The 9,722-nt window shown below is 40.4% G+C and overlaps 1 protein-coding gene across 1 annotated transcript in view; it reads right to left on the reverse strand.

Annotated features, from left to right (window-relative positions):
• Kcnq5 (potassium voltage-gated channel subfamily Q member 5) overlaps nt 1-9,722 on the reverse strand; it is a 540,403-nt gene that overhangs the window by 17,158 nt on the left and 513,523 nt on the right. The window contains exon 10 of the mRNA XM_028767237.1: nt 7,050-7,158. Coding sequence (XP_028623070.1) covers nt 7,050-7,158 — 109 coding nt within the window. The remainder of the gene's footprint in view (nt 1-7,049; nt 7,159-9,722) is intronic.

The following is a 9,722-nucleotide window of genomic DNA, read 5'->3' on the forward strand; positions in this document are numbered from 1 at the left end:
TCTCTCTCTCTCTCTCTCTCTCTCTCTCTCTCTCTCTCTCTCTCTCTGTGTGTGTGTGTGTGTGTGTGTGTGTGATACTCTGAGCATGAAGGGAGGAGAGGTCTACTTGGGACATTGACTTCTGATTAGGTTAAAAAAAGTAACCTTGAAATTCTGAGTAATTTAGCAGTCTAGAGAATTGATCAATAACTTCAGAGGGGTCATAGTACATCTTTGGGAAGGGATGCAAGGCTGTAAATATTTTGGGAGCTAACATGATGGAAGCAGGGAGGGCCAGCAGTTTGCTTTCAAGGTGGAGGATTAGCAATAGGGAAGGCACATTGCAAGGTACTAAGGAGCCCAATCAACTCAAGGCTAATCATTCGCATTGGCCCAGTGCTTACCAAAAGCTAGCACAGCTTTCAGTGGTTGCAAATATTACTTTATTTAAGCTTCTCCACAGCTCTGCTAGGACAAGACAGACTATCACTATCCCGATGAGAGGCACAGGGCTGGATATAGAATATCCTGTTCCTTTAAATTTCTGGAGCAGCCAGCTTGGTAGGGTAATGATGTGGGATGGATGATCTGTTATGGTGCCAAAATACAGTCAGGAAAGAATTCTTTGAGGGGCTAGGGATATAGTTCAATGGTAGAATGTTTGCTTGTCTGATTATGCACATGGCCTTGGGCTTCAGCCTGAGTACTGCAAACGAATATACAAAATGAGAGGTTTTTTTTTTTCCAGTTTCCCCTCTTGCTTTTATTATTTCACTTGATTCTTTAAACAGCTGTCTTGACTTGGGATATAAAAGGTTGCCTGGGGGAAATGTAACAGGTATGGTGATTCTTGCATATAAAAATTAGGAGAAATTGTGAACATAATAAAATTAGTAGCTTCTCTTGCAGTTTTTCACAATAACGAGCATTTGGATTGGCTTTAATTATTTTTAGTAGAAAAATACATTGTGCAGTCATCTCATTCAGATTTTTTGCTTTGTGGTTCTGGGGATCAATTCCAGGGAATTCGCACATGCTAGGCGGGCACTCTGCCACTGAGATAATTATGTGAAAAGACACACACTTTTTGCATATATAAAACCAGCTCATGCAGGAACGACAGTCACTGAGGATCTCATTAAGAGTTACTCTCATCCTAGATGTAGTAATTCTATGACAACCACAATAGTAAGAAGCATATAAACATCACCTTGCCTAGTGAGTAAAGCACGTTCTCCAAATCCATGATTCTTTGAATAATACTTTCACCTTGCCATGGTGTGTATATCTGAGCAATAACTTAGCCCAGTGCAAGTGCAAACAAACAAGCTATACAACTTCTTTTGCATTTTAATAGGTTATCACTCTGAGACTTTAAAATAAACATCTAGTTGCACTGATAAGACTTTCAAACATTTATCAAAACAAGTATAAACCATACATTTCATTTTTTGTGTGTGAATTTGCAAATATTCATGACTTTTTAAAAATGAGTATTATTAGTCTCTGTGTGGATAAATCCACATGTGTGAAGGTGTCCATGGAGACCATAAGAGGGCATTAGATCTCCCAGAACTGGCCTTATAATCAGTTGTGCATCACTTAGTTTGGGTGTTCAAAACTGAACGTGGGTCCTCCGTAAGAGCAGCAAGTGTCTTAACCACAGAGCCATGTCACCAGCCTCTGACTCATAATTCTGTAGTGATTGCAATACCAATACAAGCATGAAGTATAACTGACACTTGACTTCAGAAGTTCCTGAATGATCAGATTCTCTGCATTTTGGAAGACAATGTCAAGGTAATTTATTTATAGTTCTTTGCCATTAGTTTCTTGTTGTCATTTAATAAATCAATCATATGAAATAACTGGTTCCATTGTGATATTTTCATACACGTATACAATTGACTCCAATAACATTCACTATTTACCAACACCTCATGGACCCTTCCTCCTATTTCTCTCCTTCTCTAAGTAGTCCTCCTTACAAACTTCATGTATCTCTTGGAATCTTTTGAAGTTTAGTTTCTGCATATGAGAGGAAGCACGCTATAGCAGTCTTTCTGAGGGTCTGGGCCACTTCACTTATCACACAATCCAGGTCATGTACATGGCATTTTATTCCTCCTTTATGACCAAGAAGTCCTCTGTGCTGTATATATTCCACAGTTTCCTGACCATCAATTTGTCTTATGGCCATTCAGACTGCCTTCACAACTTGGCTGTTATGGGTTGTGTGTGGATGAGATTTTTCAAACAGTGATCGGAAAACAGGTATCTTATCACCAAATGGTCAAAGGCAAGTGTGCTGAATGCTACATAGCTTATCAATAAACTTACTCCTCTGTTAACTTTATCTATTTAGAAATTAATTTTCATAAATATGTGAGAATGACAGTTTGAATTGAGTAATTAATAAGATATAGATTGCTTTCTCAAAGTAAGTAAAATCTCCTCCCTTAGAGGTAAAAAAGCACTTATGCAGAAATATGTACCTTTCTATGAAATATTTAGTTTGTGATAATCTGTAAAAAGTCGCATTGAGGGCTGCGGATGTAGCTCAATGGTAAGACATTTACCTATTGATCCCAGCACTTAAATATAACAGCAGTAACAGTCTTGACAACCAAATAAAATGCATCGATTAAGAGGTAAGTTCCTTTATACAATGTAATAGAATCTATACTGTATGAGTCATAGTCATATCGTTTCCTGAGACATTGGAAGACATTTAATAAAAACTAATAACAGAACATAAGAGCTGATTCTTGCTATTTGTAAATGGAATATCATTTCCATATTGTCACCTCTTTGGTGAAATGTAGATTTTTTTTATTCTTTGTTTTAATTTGAACTTGTTTGTTTGTTTATTTATTTATTTTGAGACAGGGTTTCTATCTGTAGCTCTGGCTGTCCTGGAACTCTCTATGTTCTATGACCAGGCTGGCCAAGAACTCAAGAGATCTGCCTAGCTCTGCCTCCTGAGTGCTGGGATTAAAGATGTGTGGCCAGCCTGAACTTGTCTTTTAGGAAAAAAAAAAGAGTTCCTGGGATACAAAAGAGTATTTATATTAAATATTCTAACACCTAAGAACACTAAGGAAAATGTCAAAGAAAAGTTGTTTAGAGACAGATAATGGTTTGTGCACGCTTGGAGTTAGTAATAAACACATACAACACCATTTTAGGTGAGTTGTAAGATGTGGGTATGTTTGACAGACTTCTTAGCCAGCTCATTTTGAACTTATTTATGCAAATAATATTTCACCAAAAAGGCACCTTTGTGTAAGATTTAGGGACACACATCTACAAATTTCTTTGCAGAACTAGTAGGATTGAGTGGCCTTTGAAATATGTGTCTTACAAAAATAGTTTTATTTTAAACATTGTGTGTGTGTGTGTGTGTTTGTGTGTGTGTGTATGTATGAGAGTACAGTGCCATGGAGTCCAGAAGGGAGTGTCAGATCCTCTGAAGCTTGAGTTATAGGCCATTGTATGTCACCTGATGTGCCAGGAAATCAACCTGGGTTCTCTGCAAGAGTAGTCTGTGCCCTTAACTGCTAAGCATTTCTTCAGCTTCTGAATCATGTATCCTGAAGTTGCATGCCTCATGGATGAATAATTTCATGCTGTTGTTAAGCCCTTTAGTGTTGTGGCTTTTGACTTCTTACATTATCTAATTACTTTACATGGAACTTAGGATTGATTTCAGCAACTCCAGGAAGAATCAGAATACAGGGGAGAAAAGTATCCCCCAGTTATCCTCACCAACAGCCTCAAAATACACATGCACATGCACAAAGTAGACACCTAAATCATGAAGTCCAGTTAAAAACAAGAACTACTTGCTCAGTAGGTAACAATGCTTACTGCCCAAGCAGAGGACCAGAGTTTGGATTCCAGCACCTAAGCTGGGTGTTTCTGTACTAGCTGGTAGCCACAACAGCAGAAGATAAGTTGAAGATAGAGACAAGAGACCTGCTGGGGTCTGTTGACCAGATATTCTAACTAAAACATGGTGTGTGTATGTATGTATGTATGTGTGTGTGTGTGTGTGTGTGTGTGTGTGTATGTATGTGTGTGTGTGTGTGTGTGTGTGTGTAGTCCCATGGAGTCCAGGTTTAATAAGAAACCCTGTCTCACGGTAGTGATAGAGCAGGACACATGACATCTTTCTCTGGCTTTTGTACATGTACATTGGCACGCACAGATTCCCTCTATAGAACCGAGTTAGGTGTGGTGGCAAACACTTGAAATGCCAGACTTAGGGAGGTAGAAGCAGGAGGATCAGGCATTTAAGACGAGCCTTGGCTATGCAGTATGTTTTCATTTGTGACCAGCCTAAGCTACATGAGTACTTGTCCTAAAAAAAGGCAACCCAAACCAAAATACAAAATCCCAGGTTGGAGAGATGGCTCAGCAGTTAAGAACGTTGGCTGCTCTTCCAGAGGTCTTGAGTTCAAATCTCAGCAACCATACAGTAGCTGACTCAAAACCATTTATAATGGGAGCTATGCCCTCTTCCAGTATACAAGCATATACGTAGATGGAACACTCATATACATAAAAAATACATAAGTAAGTTAAAAAAAAACCCACAAAAATCCTGACCAAACAGTCATCAGAAAAAGAAAGGGGTGGGAGTGGAGGTGGGGGATGGGGATGGATTGAGAAAGAGTTCTGAAAAACAAGGGAATTCTGCAAAAGTCTTTACAAACGTCAGCCGATTTCAGGAAGGGTGAAGTAAATCTTAAGCTGTTGCTAAAGTGCTTATGGCAGCAGAATAGACCTATCTCGTTCCCGTTCCTGCAGCCCACGATCCTTTTATTACAGGTTGTGAGGCAGAAGGGAGAGCTTCAGAAGGTCTGTGGAAATGCCACAAACTGTATTAAAGATGACTTTTGCAGAGCCTGATCTGCTTCTGCTAGATAAGATTTAATGCATGTGTTGCAAGGCAGATGGATTTGTGGACGGAATTCTCCTACCATTATGTTAGGGCCTATGATGGAAATAGTCAGTGCATGTAAAGAATCTGGCTTACAGACCAGTACTGTTGAATTCAACTTCCTGTGATGATAGAATGTTGCTTTTTTTTTTCCAATATAGTTGTCACTAGCTATGAGTGCCCATGGCCACTAAGCATTTCAAATGTGTATTGTGTAACTGAGCCAAGTGAGCAACTTGAACTTTAAATTGTCTTCTCTTTTGATTAATTTGAATTTAAATAGCATTTAAAAAACAAGTGCTTACAGTATTGGACAGTGCCTTTCTAGATCCTCATCATCCTCTTTTGGAATTTAAAAGAAAATGTATGTGTTGTCTTAGTCAGGGTTTCTATTCCTGCACAAAAACATCATGACCAAGAAGCAAGTTGGGAAGGATAGGGTTTATTCAGCTTACACTTCCACATTGCTGTTCATCAGCAAAGGAAGTGAGAACTGGAACTCAAGCAGGTCAGGAAGCAGGAGCTGATGCAGAGGCCATGGAGGGATGTTACTTACTGGCTTTCTTCCCCTGGCTTGCTCAGCTTGCTTTCTTATAGAACCCAGGACTACCAGCCCAGGGATGGCCCCACCCACAATGGGCTCTCCCTCCTTGATCGCTAATTGAGAAAATGCCTTGCAGCTGGATCTCATGGAGGCATTTCCTCAAGGGAGGCTCCTTTCTCTGTGATAACTCCAGCTTATATCAAGCTGACACACAAAAGCAGCCAGCACAAGTATATAGGTGCTTTGCCTGCTTGTTTGTCTGTGCCGTACATAAGTGTCTTCTGCCTGAGGAGGCTAGAAGAGTGCTTTGGATCCACTGGAATGGAAATTACAGTGAGCAGCTATGTGGGTACTGGGAAACAAAAGAGTCCACTGGAAGAGTAGCCAGTGCTCTTAACCTCGAAGCCATCTCTCCAGCCCCATCACTACCCTTTAATTGACTTAGATACAGATGTAGCTTGATAATATTTATTTATTTATTTATTTATTTATTTATTTATTTATTATTTTTGCGGAGTTTTCCTATGTAGTCCAGGCTGACCTCAGACTCACAATCTTCCTCCCTCCCTCTCTCAGCCTTTTGAAGCCTGAGATTACGGGAATGTCTTATCATGCCTCTTTGAAATGTCACCTAGTACTTCTAGATCATCCATGAATATATGGTAACTATTTAACTGTTTGCTCAAACTGGTATCTATTGAGGAAGTCTGGTGGTTCTTTCTACAGTTACAGTGTAATGTGGGATATACCCTATGACCATTCAGGTCCAATAGGAATCACCCTTTATGTAGGGCAATTAACCTTTACTGCACTTAGTTTTGTCTGTGGATACAGATCATTTAAGCATCTTCTAAAAGCATATATGTTTTCATAACATTATAGTTTTCTTTACCACCACAAGTATTTACTGGTAACTAATTTCTGCTTGGCCACTATTTCCCAGTGAAATCACAAAGGCACATCTAACATCATGCTAAATGACCAACTCAGACTATCAGCAAACATTTAATTGCACTGATGTGGGCTGGAGTTGATATGGGCCCTCTGTTAGCTCTTTGCCATTGTAGAGAAACCACGTTACAAGTTCCTGTGTATGAGCAATTACTTTTCAGAATAGAAAGAGTCACTGCACAGTGCCTCAGGCTTCCCATGGTCAAAGCTCAGTCTTATTTCAAGTAGCCCAGAGGGTTTTTCTTTTGGTACAAAATATGAAACATATATGATTGAATAAAAGGCATGAAATAATTTTTAAAAAATCCAGTTGCATCAAGAAACCAAATGCCCCTAAAGCAACAAATACAACACAGTACATTAGCTCTTGCATGTCTCTGGGGTTGCTTAAGTTTTCAAATCCCACCCACTTTAAAAACATATTTTATGTTGCATTTGGTACAGTTCCTTATGAAGACAAACCATAGTTAGTGAGTTAAGAGGCATGTGGGTGAATACACCAAAGGGAAACAGTTATTCCAGGAAGCTTATCTGGTGGAAAAATAACAGAGAAAACCAAATAGCTCCCATGGTAATTCAAAGAATCAGAGATGTGCCAAACTCATGGTTTTGTTCACAGGATTTACCCACCTGATCGCTCGGATGACAGTTTTAAGTGGTGGGGTGAGGTCCTCCACAGACACGTCACATTGGCATCCTTTCTCATCATATACATCGTCAATACCAAGGGCTGTGTCAGCTGCAAGAGACGAACACAACTTAATACTGCCAGTTTCTGGTTAGGCCATATTGGGTTGTTTGTCTCACCTAGGAAAGGTGGGGGCATTTGCAGACTGAGCATGTAATGAACTGATGAGGTATACGCCCAGCCATTTGTGTTGTCAAGTCCTTCTACAAACTCATCCATATCTTTGGTGATTTGGCACGGATATTTTCCTGAGTGGTTCTCTACCCGGAGGATGGTGGTGACGAATTTGTGTTGGATCCGCTTGTGCTTTTCGCCCTGGTCCTTGAAAGCTAATAGCTGTTATTTAAATTGCAGCTGTTTAGAGTCTAGGAGACTGCCTTTGGACTCTTAAATTCATTAGTCTGGCTATACAGAGCTCAAATCCCATGACACGGACCTCATTAGCCTCATCGCTGAACCAGTTACTTAAGCAGCAGACCGGAGAAGGCTGGCTACTTATTGCTTGCTGGCCTGGCAATGGTGGGGTCATGAGAGCACATCCTTAAGCAGATACAGTCAAAGCTAAGAGAAGACCAGTTTGCATATGAAAATCAGTTCTGCATACACGAATCAGACTCACTTTTTTGGTTAATTGTAACATTTGGAAATGTGCGTCTATTATTACCCCTGGGTTTTCACAGTGTGGGAGTAAGGTACAGAAGACTATGAAGCTTCTCCAAGGACACAGGAAGATGAAAAGGATAGAACCAGAGCTGTTCATCTGCGACCCCAGCTTCTTCTGACCTCTTCCCATGTATCCCTTCTGTCTGTCCTCTTGGCCTCTGGATTCCCTTCTGTATTACTTTCATACGGCTATGAGCACATACTACATTGACCGAAGATCCAGCTTGGAGCTGGATCTTAGTTACCTTGGCTGTGTGCTGAGGTACTTTATATCCCATAGAGGAGCTCTGGATGTGCATATATGATGGAGCTTCTAGGAAGAGTACACAAGGGGAAGAGAAGATAGATAAACAGGTAACACATGTAGACTAGCTGACAGAGCTAATACCGACATCCTTTGAGATACACAGATACTAGCTACTCAGAGGCAATATCAGATAACACTCTTCAGGGCTTCCAGTATAGAATTCTTGGGAGCATTTGATACTCTTCTTCAAAATTGAGGTACATGACTGCTTTCTCTCATCTGAACTCTAGTGAGAGGTATTAAGCTTCAGAAAACTGGGGACACTGGAGAGGACATGGGGAGGGCAGATAGAGCAATACCCATAGCGATGACCTCTTGAAAAGGTAGCACAATTTTACATTAAGCAGCATAAGATGCAGGGTCATTTGTTTATAAATAAAAATGTTATTGTTTGAGAAATTGTTTACAGGCATTCGATGTGTTAGTTAAGTATGATCCCCTATTCCTTCTATCCCAGTTTTTCCTTGATCCACTATTTTGCCATCCCCTGCTGCCCCTCACACCAACCGCATGTAGTTTTTCCCCATTGCGACCACTCAGTGATCCCAGGATGTATGTGGGTATACTAGGCCATCTCCTGGAGCTCCCAGGGATTACATTCTTGAAAGGAACTGACTTTTCCCTCCCAGAACAGTACATGGGAATTGTCACAATAACCACAAAGTGCAGACAATGAAACCGGTGCTCATGGCTGACTCAAGATGGAGCTGGGACTCTCCCAAATGATCATGTGACAGTTATCTCCTAGGTTACTGCTGTACTTCCTCAACCCCATCCTAGATGTCAAGAAGACACATGGTCCAAGTACCTTGGTGGGAGGAAGTCTAGACTGAAAATGAGAGCCAGACATCAACTATATATATATTCAGATGTGTCTTACTGGGCAGATTTATCATACCATTTTATAACTCAAATATTCAGGCACAAATTCAACAATCATTTCTGCTTTGTAGATTACAGTGTGTGTGTGTGTGTGTGTGTGTGTGTGTGTACATTTATGTGCCACAACACGTGTGTGAAGTCCAGAGGATAACCTGTGGAAGTTGGTTCTTTCCTTCTGCTATGAAGGTTTTGGGAATAAACTCAGGTTGGTAAGTTTGGCAGCAAGCAACCTTTATTGGCTTGGCTACCTCGCCAGTCTTCATTTCTGCTCTTTTGGTAGATTTTGTGAGAACAAATAAATATCAAACATATCTCTGTTGGTGCATGTGAGGCTAGGGAGCTGAATTAGATGTTATTCTCATCCTTATTCCAAAGCCTCCCCCCACAATGGGAAATACCACGTTATTTTGCTTTATTCATATCTTGGGACATCAAGTCTCTTTCTAGTAAAGTTAATTCGTTAAAACTCTTGTGGTTCCTAACAGCTTTGAACCCTGTATGACGTCTGAGCAGATGGGGATCGGTAATCTTCAATGGAGGCAGATCTGTGGTCTCCTCTCACAGGCTGGGCTGTGAAATATTGGTAGAATATTGAGAACATGAGTTCATGGGATTCTCAAAGTGTCTGAACAAAGCCTAGCCACAGTGTTCAAGCATCAGTCAAATAAGATGCTCCAAATACCTTCTTGCTTTGGAAATCTTCCCACCTTGTGCTGTTCATCTCTGGCACAGGAAAAGAAGCAAAAAATACAACTTTTTTTTT

Source organism: Grammomys surdaster, unplaced genomic scaffold (genome assembly GCF_004785775.1).
Source record: "Grammomys surdaster isolate TR1022 unplaced genomic scaffold, NIH_TR_1.0 171, whole genome shotgun sequence".
In the NCBI taxonomy this organism is placed as follows: Eukaryota; Metazoa; Chordata; class Mammalia; order Rodentia; family Muridae; genus Grammomys; species Grammomys surdaster.